Here is a 16,273-nt window from a genome sequence, read left to right on the forward strand (position 1 = left end):
TCTTCCCTAAATAGTTCTTGCATAATTTGGAGGTGGGCTTTGGGTCATTGTTCTGTTGTAGGATGAAATTGGCTCCAATCAAGCGCTGTCCACAGGGTATGGCATGGCGTTGCAAAATGGAGTGATAGCCTTCCTTATTCAAAATCCCTTTTACCTTGTACAAATCTCCCACTTTACCAGCACCAAAGCAACCCCAGACCATCACATTACCTCCACCATGCTTGACAGATGGCGTCAGGCAGTCTTCCAGCATCTTTTCAGTTGTTCTGCGTCTCACAAATGTTCTTCTGTGTGATCCAAACACCTCAAACGTCAATTCTTCTGTCCATAACACTTTTTTCCAATCTTCCTCTGTCCAATGTCTGTGTGCTTTTGCCCATATTAATCTTTTCCTTTTATTAGCCAGTCTCAGATATGGCTTTTTCTTTGCCACTCTGCCCTGAAGGCCAGCATCCCGGAGTCGCCTCTTCACTGTAGACGTTGACACTGGGGTTTTGCGGGTACTATTTAAAGAGGCTATGTCACCAGATTTTGCAACCCCTATCTGCTATTGCAGCAGATAGGCGCTGCAATGTAGATTACAGTAACGTTTTTAGTTTTAAAAAACGAGCATTTTTGGCCAAGTTATGACCATTTTCGTATTTATGCAAATGAGGCTTGCAAAAGTACAACTGGGCGTGTTGAAAAGTAAAAGTACAACTGGGCGTGTATTATGTGTGTACATCGGGGCGTGTTTACTACTTTTACTAGCTGGGCTTTCTGATGAGAAGTATCATCCACTTCTCTTCAGAACGCCCAGCTTCTGGCAGTGCAGATCTGTGACGTCACTCACAGGTCCTGCATCGTGTCGGCACCAGAGGCTACAGTTGATTCTGCAGCAGCATCAGCATTTGCAGGTAAGTAGCTACATCGACTTACCTGCAAACGTCGATGCTGCTGCAGAATCATCTGTAGCCTCTGGTGTTGATGTGTCCTCGCTCGTCTGACAAGATGCAGGATCTGTGAGTGACGACACAGCGTGATCTCTGGAGAACACGGCTGTGTCTGCACTTCCAGAAGCTGGGCGTTGTGAAGAGAAGTGGATGATACTTCTATGCACAACGCCCAGCTAGTAAAAGTAGTAAACACGCCCCGATGTACGCACATAATACACGTCCAGTTGTACTTTTACTTTTCAAAACGCCCAGTTGTACTTTTGCAAGCCTCATTTGCATAAATACGAAAATGGTCATAACTTGGCCAAAAATGCTCGTTTTTTAAAAATAAAAACATTACTGTAATCTACATTGCAGCGCCTATCTGCTGCAATAGCAGATAGGGGTTGCAAAATCTGGTGACAGAGCCTCTTTAATGAAGCTGCCAGTTGAGGACCTGTGAGGCGTCTGTTTCTCAAACTAGGGACTCTAATGTACTTGTCTTGTTGCTCAGTTGTGCAGCGGGGCCTCCCACTTCTCCTTCTACTCTGGTTAGAGCCTGTTTGTGCTGTCCTCTGAAGGGAGTAGTACACACTGTTGTAGGAAATCTTCAGTTTCTTGGCAATTTCTCGCATGGAATAGCCTTCATTTCTAAGAACAAGAATAGACTGTCGAGTTTCACATGAAAGCTCTCTTTTTCTAGCCATTTTGAGAGTTTAATCGAACCCACAAATGTAATGCTCCAGATTCTCAACTAGCTCAAAGGAAGGTCAGTTTTATAGCTCCTCTAAACAGCAAAACTGTTTACAGTGGTGCTAACATAATTGCACAAGGGTTTTCAAGTGTTTTCTAATCATCCATTAGCCTTCTAACACAGTTAGCAAACACAATGTACCATTAGAACACTGGAGTGATGGTTGCTGGAAATGGGCCTCTATACACCTATGTAGATATTGCATTAAAAACCAGACGTTTGCAGCTAGAATAGTCATTTAGCACATTAACAATGTACAGAGTGTATTTCCGATTAATTTAATGTTATCTTCATTGAAAAAAACTGTGATTTTCTTTCAAAAATAAGGAAATTTCTAAGTGACCCTAAACTTTTGAACGGTAGTATATATATATATATATATATATATATATATATATATATATATGTATATATATATATATAGAGTATATATATATATATATATATATATAATGAATTAATGTTTAAGTTACTTAAATATAGAAAAAAAACGTAGAACTATAGTTAAAGTATTAGGGTATGTGCACACGAGAAGTGGCCTTTACGTCTGAAAAGACAGACTGTTTTCAGGAGAAAACAGCTGCGTCGTTTCAGACGTAAAAGATCCTTATCGCATTATGCGAGGCGTCTTTGACGCTCGCAAATCTTGAGCTGCTCTTTATTGACTTCAATGAAGAACGGCTCAAATTACGTTGCAAAGAAGTGCCCTGCACTTCTTTGCCGAGGCAGTCATTTTACGCGTCGTCTTTTGACCGCTGTCAAACGACGACGCGTAAATGACAAGTCGTCGGCACAGTACGTCAGCAAACCCATTCAAATGAATGGGCAGATGTTTGCCGACGTATTGTAGCCCTATTTTCAGCTGTAAAACGAGGCATAATACGCCTCGTTTACGTCTGAAAATAGGTCATGTGAACCCAGCCTTAGTATTAAAGTAGAACTATGCATAAAACATGAGCATGTAAATCCTAGGTGTCCAAAATGTCAATCATTCAAATATCCATTCCACCAAAATTCATTAATTTGAGGATCTAAAAGTGTATTAAATCTCAAAAGGGTTGTTTGAAAAACAATAAAGCTTATTTATTGATTCATTAAAGGTTATACCATTTTCCCAATATAGTTTCTGTATTATTTCCTCATGATCTTTAAGATCTCTTCTTGCTGTCATTCAATAGAACCCTTTATTGTTTACTGTACCTCCAGAGGATGAAAATCTGTCCTGATCATGTGATGGACACACAGGTTCCGGACTCGTTACAGTACAGTTTTCAGAACTCTGTCTTGTAACGAACCATGTGCCTGTGTGTCCATCACATGACCTGGACAGATTGTTATCCACTTACACTAAATAATGTAAGATCTTATTCAATGACAGCAAGCAGAGATATGAAAAACTTTGAGGAATTCACACAAAAGTATAATGGAAAAGTTGTCTAACATTTGAACAATGAACATGATTTATTTCCGGAAACCACAAAACTCCTTTAAATTTGGACACTGGATTTCTGAAATGTTCTGAAAGACCGAGTTGGACGTTTGACACCTAAATGTGGTTCTTTCTTGTCTCGAACTGGTGTTTCAAAGCAAGTTGATATAAAGATCATACTATTAATGCCAGAAAGGGGGGCATCATAAATTCTTAACAAAACACGGATGGATCCTATGAACTAGCAATTTACTGAAAACAAATATAAATACAGTCTGCAGGTACCTAGAGTATCACTGAATATTTCAAACCTAAAATATATCTTTGGCTTCGTTCACATCTGCGTCAGGGCTCCGTTTAGGGGTTCTGTCGGAGATTTCCGTCAGGGGAACCCATGAACGGAACCCTGACTGAATCAAACGGAAACCATAGGCTTTCGTTTGCATCACCATTGATTTCAGTGGTGACGGATCCGGGTCAAATGGTTTCCGTTTGTCACTGTTGTTTAAGGATTCCATCGTTTTGAAGGAATGAATAACGCAGTCGACTATGGTATTGCTGGGTGTCAAAACTACAGAACACTTGCACAACGGAGACAAACAAAAAACATTTGCACCAGATCTGTCTCCATTGAAATCAATGGTGATGCAAATGGAAACCTACGGTTCCGTTCATGGGTTCCCCTGACAGAAAGCTCAGATGGAACCCATGAACGGAGCCCCGATGCAGATGTGAACGAAGCCTTAATAATACTCCACAAAAATATTAGACCATAGTTAAATCTATATAGGAAAAATACAACCAAATATAAAGACATATCAATAAGGGCATCAATGTGTTTTATACACAAATATTAGCATGTGTTCTGAAACGCCTGTATTGCGGTTGCCATTAGCAACTGGTAGAGATAAGCAAACTGACTCAGCACTAATCGAATTCGGTTTGAATTTCCCAAAAGTTTCAGATTCGCCGAAATCCAAAACTTCTGGGGTTCGTGGTGCAAATATTGTCAACCCTTTAAAATATAAGATAAGCAAAAAAAAATAAATCTGAAAAAAAGAGCATTTACATACTATATTTGGAAATTTAATGATGCATTTGTAGTAATATATGTATATATATATATATATATGTATGTATATGTATATATATGTGTATATATATATATATATATATATATAGATTTAGAATAAAAAAACAACAAAATATATATATATATATATATATATATATATGAATTTTACTTGCCAAACTATGCGTACAGCGTAGAGATGACATTTGACCACTTGCTGCAAAAAACTGGGTTAACCAAAAGCCGTTGAAGTTTTATTGATGTCTTTGTCGATGATATAAAATGGATGTCTGTTCTGTTAAAGAAGAAGTGTGCACAGTCATAGTATAGTGACATGCAGTATTTATAGGTACTCCCAGGGGTATAGTAAAACTCATCACCAAAGCAATTTACAATATTTATTAGTACTCCTGAGGTTGTAAAAAACACAGTTGCAGCAATTCCCCACCATAGCTGTAGTAGAGCCCAAAGTCATGGTAATTTACAGTGTTTATTAGCCTTGCATTGAAGTTGTAAAAGGGCTAGTATATTAGTGGGGTATACTGGGTCGTATCGTCCACTATTACTACCTCTTTTTATTAGGGTTAAACCTAGCTCCCCTACCTTTTCTTTTGAATAACGCTATCTATTTGCCCTGCTACTAAGTGTGTGCACAGTTATAAGATATTAAACACAAAATACACAACATCGTAAATATTCATGGTATAGTATCAGTATGCCTCAATACACATAATAACTTAATATGTATTAAGTATACTAATACTACACGTGACACAGTACTATTACAATACATTACAATACTATACTAACACTCACCCATGTACCTAAACATACATATAAAATACAGTACACTCACGCTTACTTCCATGTCCCACCCCCACCTGACTCTAATTGTCCCTGTTCTTTTGTACAGTTGGGGTAATTAGAGATGTTTTTCCAGGGGAAGTGAAGGGTTAAATACTAGGGGAATCGTGTAGGCAAGTGTAGGTGAAGGTTAAATTTTAGGTAGTGCAAGGGTTAACCAGTGTGTGGGCTAGGAGAGGTAAAGGGTTACCAGGGGATGTGCAGGAAAGGGTTAACCAGGAGAATGTGCAAGTATTAAGGGTTAAATATCAGGGCTAGGGGAGGTTTTAAGGTAAGTATAAGGGGAAAATATGCAGGATCAGGTGGGGAGGTTTGTCCAGGGGAAGTAGGGGTTAAATGTGAGGGGAGAAGGGTAGGATAATGCTCATTGTATAGGGGATGTAGTTAAGGGTTAATAATGGGGCACCAGTTCGTTGTATAGGGGGAGAGAGAGAAAGAGGAGTTGTTCTCGTTGTCCAGGGGAGAGAGAGGTGGAGGATACTTAGTCTTCCAGGGATTGGTTTGTTGGTGGAGCGGTAAGTTGTTGGAGGGAGCAGGGCAGAGAGGTCCTCGTTGGTGTTGGGAGCAGGAAAAAGAGAGCCGGAGCGCTCCGGAGGAGGGCTGTTTAGTCCCGCCGGTGCGCTTGCCCCTGAGCCAGGCAAAGGCACAATAGTGCCACTCGCACCCGGCTCACATGGGTCGGCGCGGTGATATAACGTCACCGGCCGACTCATGAGCGCCCAGGGAGGGAACGAGACAGCGTGTCTCCAGCCCCCCGCTGAGTAGGAAGGTGGGAGAGTACAAGGCAGACACTCCTGTCTCCCTTCGGCATTCCCAACAAGACCATGACTAATTGTCTTGTCCAGTTTTGCCTGGAGCAATTTCCCATGGTTCATGGGACACATATAGATAGATATACATTTATATATATATTATACATCTATCTATCTATCTATCTATCTATCTATCTATCTATCTATCTATCTATCTATCTATCTATCTATCTATCTATCTATCTATCTATCTATCTATATATCTATCTATCTATCTATCTATCTATCTACAGTGAAGGAAATAAGTATTTCATCCCTTGCTGATTTTGTAAGTTTGCCCACTGTCAAAGACATGAACAGTCTAGAATTTTTAGGCTAGGTTAATTTTACCAGTGAGAGATAGATTATATATAAAAAAAAAAAAGAAAATCACATAGTCAAAATTATATATATGTATTTGCATTGTGCACAGAGAAATAAGTATTTGATCCCTTTGGCAAACAAGACTTAATACTTGGTGGCAAAACCCTTGTTGGCAAGCACAGCAGTCAGACATTTTTTGTAGTTGATGATAAGGTTTTCACACATGTTAGATGGAATTTTGGCCCACTTCTCTTTGCAGATCATCTGTAAATCATTAAGATTTCGAGGCTGTCGCTTGGCAACTCGGATCTTCAGCTCCCTCCATAAGTTTTTGATGGGATTAAGGTCTGGAGACTGGCTAGGCCACTCCATGACCTTAATGTGCTTCTTTTTGAGCCACTCCTTTGTTGCCTTGGCTGTATGTTTCGGGTCATTGTCGTGCTGGAAGACCCAGCCACGAGCCATTTTTAATGTCCTGGTGGAGGGAAGGAGGTCGTCACTCAGGATGTGACGGTACATGGCTCCATCCATTCTCCCATTGATGCGGTGAAGTAGTCCTGTGCCCTTAGCAGAGAAACACCCCCAAAACATAATGTTTCCATCTCCATGCTTGACAGTGGGGACAGTGTTCTTTGGGTCATAGGCAGCATTTCTCTTCCTCCAAACACAGCGAGTTGAGTTAATGCCAAAGAGCTCAATTTTAGTCTCATCTGACCACAGCACCTTCTCCCAATCACTCTCAGAATCATCAAGATGTTCATTTGCAAACTTCAGACGGGCCTGTACATGTGCCTTCTTGAGCAGGGGGACCTTGCAGGCACTGCAGGATTTTAATCCATTACGGCGTAATGTGTTACCAATGGTTTTCTTGGTGACTGTGGTCCCCGCTGCCTTGAGATCATTAACAAGTTCCCCCCGTGTAGTTTTTGGCTGAGCTCTCACCTTCCTCAGGATCAAGGATACCCCACGAGGTGAGATTTTGCATGGAGCCCCAGATCGATGTCGATTGACAGTCATTTTGTATGTCTTCCATTTTCTTACTATTGCACCAACAGTTGTCTCCTTCTCACCCAGCGTCTTACTTATGGTTTTGTAGCCCATTCCAGCCTTGTGCAGGTCTATGATCTTGTCCCTGACATCCTTAGAAAGCTCTTTGGTGTTGCCCATGTTGTAGAGGTTAGAGTCAGACTGATTAATTGAGTCTGTGGACAGGAGTCTTTTATACAGGTGACCATGTAAGACAGCTGTCTTTAATGCAGGCACCAAGTTGATTTGGAGCGTGTAACTGGTCTGGAGGAGGCTGAACTCTTAATGGTTGGTAGGGGATCAAATACTTATTTCTCTGTGCATAATGCAAATAAATATATATAATTTTGACTATGTGATTTTCTGTTTTTTTTAAATATAATCTATCTCTCACTGGTAAAATTAACCTAGCCTAAAAATTATAGACTGTTCATGACTTTGACAGTGGGCAAACTTACAAAATCAGCAAGTGATCAAATACTTATTTCCTTCACTGTATCTATCTAGACTCTTCCCCTTATAGAAGCTTACATAAAATCTACAAATTTTAATTGAAACTTTAAAAATCAATATTCATGGTCCCTTGTATCTGTTAGTTTGGAGAAGACTGACATACTATTAGGATAAAAATGTTCATCATGTCCTACATAGACAGTTCTTTTTCCTCCATATTCATATGGGCTTAGATGCTTCCTTGAGTTACTGTGGTCTTCAGCACGGTCAGCTCAGACTCACAAATCAGTGTCAGACCAGGTTCTTTCGTCCCACCAGAGGAAATAATTCTGAGGGCCTTCAGCTATCCATCGCAACCCCCATCTTTACAGAACATGTGCACGTCCACTTTTTATTGTTTTGTACTTTTTATTACTGTCACTGCATACACAGAACATATCATCAATTATATCTTATTGGTTATTTGTGAATCAACCAAAATAGATAGAAACAAAGACAGCTCTGAATGGAGTTGTTTTCTGCTGGATCTTTGGGGCTCTATATTTTTTGCCCATTATTGTGTCAGAGCTGGGCAGACCAAAAGTTCCTGTGTAGGCCAGTCTAACCCTAGTCAGAATGGATATACTATATAGGGCAAGTGAAGTAATGGAACGTTTCTATGCATATCCATGTCTATGGACTAGACATAAGTCAAGAGAAGAACACTTGAGAATGAAGTTGTAATAGACATACATTAGGGAGATGAATTATGTTTCTTAGTCAGATATTTATTGTGTATAGTTTATAGTTTGTGTAATACATATATGATTTTATTACTCTCTTTTAGTGTGATGATAAGTGTGTGAAGGCTTATGTGCATATGGGCAAGGCTCATCTGGGTCTGAAAAATTATGAACAGGTAAGGCCGACAATCAGTAATCTGGACATAGCTCTAGAGACAGGATCAATGAAAATTAGAGTTCATTTAAAGTTGTTTCATTTTCAGCAAATAAAGTGCAGATGAAAAGATATACAATTACATACAGTACTGTGTATTTGTTCAGCATGGTTTTCAAGATTTCTGAATGCAGTCATTGAATAGAAACCTTCATTATTTACTTTGGAGGATGAATATTTGTCCTGGTCATGTGATGACCACACAGGAACACAACTCAGTACAGTTATAGTACAGTTCATCGATCTGTCTTGTAATAAGTGGTATACCTGATTTATTTTAAATAATTTCATTCAACTGCAGATTTGTAATTCAGAAAAATTGAAAAGGAAAGAGAAGACTGTCAGCTGTCCCGCAGGAAGAAAATATTACTTTTTGTGCATTGCAAATGTCCTTTTCTTAAACCGATGTGAAAACCCAGCCACCTGTCAAAAAAAACAATAACTTACATTTTGAGCACAGAAGCAGAGCCGGCCTTAGGGCACCCTGTTCAGGAATATTTTGGTGCCCCCTCCCATATTACATACCTTCCACCAGTGGCATAGAGGTCGCAGTGGCCTCTGTAGATAGTGCCACACCCCCTGTAGATAGTGCCTCACAGTACCCTCTGTAGATATGCCAAACCTTGTAGCTAGTTCCATAAACCACCCTGTAGATAGTGCCACAACTCCCCCTATAGATAGTTCCAGACACTGCCCCTCTAGATAGTGCCATGCACAGCCCCTGTAGTTAGTGCCACACATCCCCTGTAGATAGTGCCACACACCTCCCTGTAGATAGTGCCAAAAAACAGCCATCTGTAGATAGTTCCATACAACCCCTATAGATAGTGCCACACACTCCCCCAGGTCTTAGCGAACGATACAGCTGCTCTGTATAGAGAAGACAGAGCAGCTGTATCTCAAAAAGTAAAACTAACTTTTAATAAAAACATTATAAAGTTGCGCCAAACACACTGATTGTCCCTCTTATTAAAGAAAAATAAAATCCCTTTCAAAGGTGCACATAACCCTTAAGTGAATCTCAACCTTTTATTATCATGTCATATTTAGTTACAAAAGTCTGTGTTGCCACTAGAAAGAGATTTACTGCATGCAGTGTTATTATTTAAAGGGAACCTGTCTCGTTGAAAATGTAGTCCAATCTGCTGGCAGAATGTTATTGAGCAGGAGGAGCTAAGCAGATTGATCTTTTTCTTGTGGTAAAATATTCAGTATAACTTATAATTTAATTTAAAGTAATTTATTTATTTAAACCTCTGCTCAATCTGGGTTTAGGAGTCCAGTGGACGGCCTTACAGCCTTCCCTGGATGAGTGTCCTTACAAAGTTAGCTGTCAATCACTGAGCAGGTCCACTTACTGGACTCCTAAAACCAGATTAAGTAGGGGGTTTAAATAAATAAATTACAAGGTATACTAATAATTTTCCCACAAAACTGTATATCAATCTGCGTTCGGAAAGCCAAACGGAAACCATAGCTTCCGTTTGCATTACCATTGATTTCAATAGTAATGCTTTGCAGTTGGTTTCTGTTTGTTTCCGTTCCACAACGTTTCTGTTTTCTTTCATGGAAACAATAGCGCAGTCGACTACACTATTGTTTCCGTTAAAAAAACTGAAACTTTACGGAACGGAAACAAACGGAAACCAACTGCGACTGAAGCATTACCATTGAAATCATTGGTAATGCAAACGAAAGCTAGGTTTCCGTTCGGCTTCCCGTTCATGGGTTCCTCCGACAGAAATGTCAAACGGAACCATTGAATGGAAAACCAATGCTGGTGTGAACTCAGCCTAACAAATTAATTAGTGCAGAAATTGAAACTATTTTAAATTTAAAAACAAATCAAATGGTATTCCAGGATCTGTTGATATTCAATATCTGTATTTTCTATAGGCAAGACTATGTTATAAGAAGATTACAGACACTGACTTTACAAAAGAGAGACTTGTGAAAGGTAAGTGACTTTTCTAGTAGCATGCCTGTGACTTGTGTTAAAAGCGTAGTATTACCGCACCATGAGAACGTTTCTCTATGGGAAAAACAGTCACAAGCAAACTTGTGACATTACAAGAAATCCAGTCACTTGTGACCTCCATAGAGAAACATTGAGGTCATATTAAATTTGTGGTAATCCCAAGATTTTAGTGTGACTTGAGGGCAACACTGTGTCATTGTGGAGCCTAAGGCTATGTTCACACAGAGTTTTTTGCAGGCGGAATTTCTGCCTCAAAATTTTGTTTGGAAGTTTGAGCCAGATTTTCCTCTCCCTGCCTGCCGATTTTCGTTGCGTTTTTCGCCCCCGGCCATTGAGTGCCGCGGGCATAAAACGCTTTTTAAATATGCTTTCTCTGCCTCCCATTGAAGTCAATGGGAGGTCAGAGGCGTAAACGCCCAAGATAGGGCATGTCCCTTCTTTCTCCCGCGATGCGGTTTTACCGCTCGCGGGAGAAAACCGCCCCCGCCTCCCATTGAAATCAATGGGAGGCATTTTCCGCGTCAAAGTAAAAAAACTCTGTGTGAACATAGCCTAAGGGGGGATTCACACGAGCGTGTATTGGGTCCGTGCGGGCCGCGTGGTTTTCACGCGCCACGCACAGACCAATACAAGTCTATGTGGCAGTACAGACAGTCCGTGCTTTTTGCGCAGCGTTTGTCAGCTGCGCAAAAAGCGCGACATGCTCAATATCTCTGTGTATTTCACGCATCACGCACCCATTGAAGTCAATGGGTGCGTGAAAACCACGCAGGTCGCACGGAAGCACTTCCGTGCGAACCGACTGAAACAGCGCACCAGCTGTCAAAAGGATGAATGTAAACAGAAAAGCACCACGTGCTTTTCTGTTTCCAAACATCCAAACGGAGTGTCTTTGAGATGAGCGAACCCGGACAACCGAACCGAACTTCACCGGGTTCGGCCAAAATCGTTTTGGCCGAACCCGGCAAAAAAATTTCCGGTACGCAACGTCAGGAGATAGTCACTGTCCAGGGTGCTGAAAGAGTTAAACTGTTTCAGCACCATGGACAGTGACTTCCGATCCCAATATACATGAACCTGTAAAAAAAAAACAAAGTTCTGACTTACCGATAACTCCCGGCTTCTTCCTCCAGTCTGACCTCCCGGGATGACAATTCAGTCCAAGTGACAGCTCCAGCCAATCACAGGCCAAGCACAGGCTGCAGCAGTCACATGGACTGCCGCGTCATCCAGGGAGGTGGGGCCCGATGTCAAGAGAGGTGCAGCACCAAGGACGCGTCACCAAGGCAACGGCCGTGAGCGAAGTTCTCGGTAAGTACGAACTTTTTCTTTTTTTTTAACAGGTTTCTCGATATTGTGTTCGGCATTCACTGTCGAGGGTGCTGAAAGAGTTAGCTCTTTCAGCACCTTGGACAGTGACGGGCGTCGACTAGCCTCATCTCTATGATGGCGGCTGCGCGAAAATCACGCAGCCGCGCATCATACACGGATGACACACGCAGCTGTCAAGTGTTTTTTGCGCGCGCAAAACGCCGCGTTTTTTGCGCGCGCAAAAACGCAACGTTCGTCTGAATCTGCCCTAAGGCTGGGTTCACACTGAGTTTTTTGCAGGAGGAAAATCTGCCTCAAAATTCAGTTTGGAATTTTGAGGCAGATTTTCCTCTGCCTGCACGGCGATTGTCGCAGCGTTTTTCGCCCGTAGCCATTGAGCGCTGTGGGCATAAACCGCCACGAAATACACTTTCTCTGCCTCCCATTGATGTGAATGGGAAGTCAGAGGCGTAAACGCCCGAAGATAGGTTTCGGTTTTTCCGCTTGTGGGAAAAAAACGCCTCCGCCTCCCATTGAAATCAGAGGTAGGCATTTTCGGCCATTTTTTTGCCCCTTTTGCGGCGTGGTTTCTGCGTCCAAAAACTTGTAAAAAAACTCAGTGTGAACTCCCCCTAAGGCTTAAATATAAGAATAAATGCAACACCTATCAATATTTTGAAGCTAGTGGGAGTCATGTTGCCTTTATTCTGCTTTTCATACATTGATTTTAATACAGTATCAATTTGGGCTTTATTCCAAAAAGATCAGAAAGATCGAATGCGAAATATTACATAATCTGTTGAAAAAATTGTCCAGGTTCATGCCTCAGTATTGTTTTTATAGTGTACCTCTGGCCCAGCATAGGGTCTGCCTTTTAGGGGTTCACTTATTTTTCATTTTTCCCAATATTTCCTATGTGTCCCAGAGTTACCAAGCAGTAGATAAATGCAGAAGAAGAAATGCACTTGTTCTATATGGCTGGATTATTGGTCCAAAATCAATTCTTTTGATGGATGCGACTACATATCCCGCAGCTCTGTACAGACATTGTCGTCACTCACATCATTTCTCTGCTTCAATGGGGCTCACAATCTATATTCCAATTATATAGGATGCTAGATTACCTATTTTATAGATTTGATTGCCTATACAGGTAAAATGGAAAGATTATATTGCAAAAAAGGAAAAGTTAATTTTCACATAGCAGCATGTGTGCAGATTTGTATTGAAAACTGTAACTGCTTGATACTACATAAGCAAAGTTTATAATTGTCATTAGTCTCAGCCCGGGGTGTGAGGGTACTCTCTGTCAGCCCTGTATATATGTTAAAAATAGTCGTTTGCTTTTCTGAGTTGGAAGAAATAATGAGGAAATAAGGTCAAAGTCAAACCTGTCAAGAGGTCATCATAATGGGACTAAGGCTACAAAGGGCATGTCCAGGAGTATAACATGAATAAGAACATTATATAATGACAGTGAAGCCGTATTTTAGAGCTTACATCAAAGCAAAGCCAGTGCCACCAGGAATGAGTCTGGAGTATTCATGAGCTGCCGCCCCTTCGCCGCTAATTGACAGTTTTCTTCCTTTGCACAGCAAGTGGGCGGACGGTGCGACAGCTCATGATACACCGGACTCTTCTCTGTCTTCGCTCTGCATGTAAGTTTAAAAAAAAAAAACGGCTTCACTTTAGCAAATAAGTGACAGACCGCTGAAATCTACGTGTCTGTCACTACAATATGTTGCCCATTAGTTAGGGCAGGATAGTGTAGATGACAGGTTCCCCTTAAGCTGCCAATGCACATGAGAGTAAAGTTGGCAAACCCATCAATATTGCCGGATAAGCCTTTGATTTCATGTGTATGGGGGGACTGCAGAACGTTCCCGACGATGTTGAATTTCACAGAAGATAGGTTGCTGCCAGAAGGGTAACTTGTTCATCGACTAACCACTGCCCAGTAGTGATCTCTGTTGTGTCTTGCCCAGTGTTTACAAGGTGTGCAGCTGTGTATATAAAGATAAGGCCTCATGCACACGAACGTGTTTTTGCGGCTGCAATTCACCCGCAAATCTGCGGGGTGGATTGCGGTCCCATTCATTTCTATGGGCCCATGCACACGACCGTGGTTTCCACTGTCCGTGCATTGCCTGGGAGCCTGGACCGCAAAAAGATAGAACATGTCTTATTACGGCTGCATTTTGCGGTCCGGGCTCATTGAAATGAATGTACACGGCCATGTGCACGGCCCATGATTTGCGGACAGCCCGCGGATGACACGCCGCTGCCATTCAAGTCGCAAATCACGCGCAGTGCACACCACTACCATCGTGTGCATGAGGCGTAATGATAGCGCTTCAGGCTTGGTACACTTTTTTCCCGTGTTGGCACACACATAGATATTAAAATGTGGAAAAATTAATTGTGTAAGTCACCTTAAAGGATGACTCTAAGTGCACATAATATGCGCAGCTGTAATTTCTTTAAATGTCAGGTCACTACTTCTAGATGTATTTATATTTGACTTCATATAAATTTCCCTCTCATGCAAGGTTTATCCCATTTAACACACTCTGAACAGAGACTACTGATGTTGCTAATTGAGTTTGACATCGTATTTTTTTAAGAAAAGCCTGAGAGGTTTCTCTTCCTAGCACATAACTATTTGGCCCTTAGGCCGTCACATTCTGTCCAGCACTCTGTGAGAGTCAGTATACACTTCACCATTTGATATCCCAAGGAGAAGGGAAATAAGGTCAATTTCACAACTATGAAAAATAAATATTGGTTGAAGCTGGGTACAATCCTCAGTTTATGGATGTGTTTGCTGTAAGGCTATGTTCACATCTGCGTTAGGGCTTTGTTTCGACTTTCCGTCTGAGCTTTCCGTCGGAACGGAGCCCTGACTGACACAAACGGAAGCCGTAGGTTTCCGTTTCCATCACCATTTATTTCAATGGTGACGGATCCGGTGCCAATGGTTTCAGTTTATCTCCGTTGTGCAAGGGTTTTGTCGCTTTGACGGGATGAACACCGTAGTCGACTGCACTATTCATCCCGTCAAAATGACGGAACCCTTGCACAACGGAGACAAACTGAAACCATTGGCACCGGATCCGTCACCATTGAAATCAATGGTGATGAAAACGGAAATCTATGGTTTCAGTTTGTATCAGTCATGGCTCCGTCCTGACGGAATACTCTGACGGAACTTCGGAACAGAGCCCTGACACAGATGAGAATGAAGCCTAACCGCCTCGCTGTTGGCAGTGTGCCTTTTATATTTTTTATTCTCAAAATATTTTTTTTGCCTTTTCATTTCAACAATATAGTGAAATGTCAATAGAAGTATTGCTGGTATATAAAAAATAATCTGTTGTTTTGTTTGTTTTTTTACAATATTTACATAGTGGACATATGGATAAACATGTGAAATAAAAAATATGGATTGTCTTCATTTCTTCTAGTGATAAATATACAGGGCAGTATGTAGGCAAGGCCTTCCACAAGCTTCCCTGGTATCAAAAAAAGAGAACTCTGATATGTAGCTAACAACTTGAATTATTCTACAGTATATACAGCTCTAGGTCATCAGTCCTCTGCAGTCCCAGTGGCAGCTTGGCTGCTACATCATCATCTCACGAGGCTGACCTGATAGCAAAATTCATTTGTAGATCAACATGATTTTTTTGCAATATTAGAAGAGTTGGCAGGAGGTGTTGGTATGTGCTTACATTGCATCCCGACATGCAGTTCAGATATCCTTGACCCAGCGAACTATGGTGATTCCTACTGCTTCCTGTCATGCTGTAAGCCGTGTGCAAAAAGCTCATATGGCAGCATACAGAGTCCCTACAGCTCCTCAATACAAACCCATAGGCACTTCATGTGTGGTCATATGGTTCCTTCATATGGCCCCATGTTAAAAAGTTATTCTCACATGGAAGCAATGCATCTATCTATCTATCTATCTATCTATCTATCTATCTATCTATCTATCTATCTATCTATCTATCTATCTATCTATCTATCTATCTATCTATCTATCTACTACTTTCGGGGCAATGGACTGAGGACCCAGATCAGGTTGACCCATGGGTTGAGTGAACTTGCTTAAGAGTCCCCTCTCTACATGTATCAAGCAAGATCAGGGAAGCAGCAATAGTGTCATATATTCTGTTCCTCAGTTATTCAGTAGTGAATATTATTTTCCATAATAAAAACGATTTATTGACAGAAACATAAAATATGTTCTGTTTTTATTCACGGTGATAAATACTAAAGGTCTTCCAGCAAGAAACTAGATGTGAACTTCACGTAATATATCTGTTAAAGTTATGTCCCACTCACTATATAAACCGGCCCCAAACGTAATAGATGTACATATATTTTTCAAGAGGAATTGCTTTTAAATTCACATTCCT

The 16,273-nt window shown here is 41.1% G+C and overlaps 1 protein-coding gene across 1 annotated transcript in view; it reads left to right on the top strand.

Annotated features, from left to right (window-relative positions):
• Positions 1-16,273, top strand: part of TTC12 (tetratricopeptide repeat domain 12) — a 103,795-nt gene that overhangs the window by 42,123 nt on the left and 45,399 nt on the right. The window contains 2 exon segments of the mRNA XM_075840981.1: positions 8,454-8,525; positions 10,460-10,520. Coding sequence (XP_075697096.1) covers positions 8,454-8,525; positions 10,460-10,520 — 133 coding nt within the window.

The sequence above is a fragment of the Rhinoderma darwinii genome, chromosome 10, assembly GCF_050947455.1.
Source record: "Rhinoderma darwinii isolate aRhiDar2 chromosome 10, aRhiDar2.hap1, whole genome shotgun sequence".
Lineage (NCBI taxonomy): Eukaryota > Metazoa > Chordata > Amphibia > Anura > Rhinodermatidae > Rhinoderma > Rhinoderma darwinii.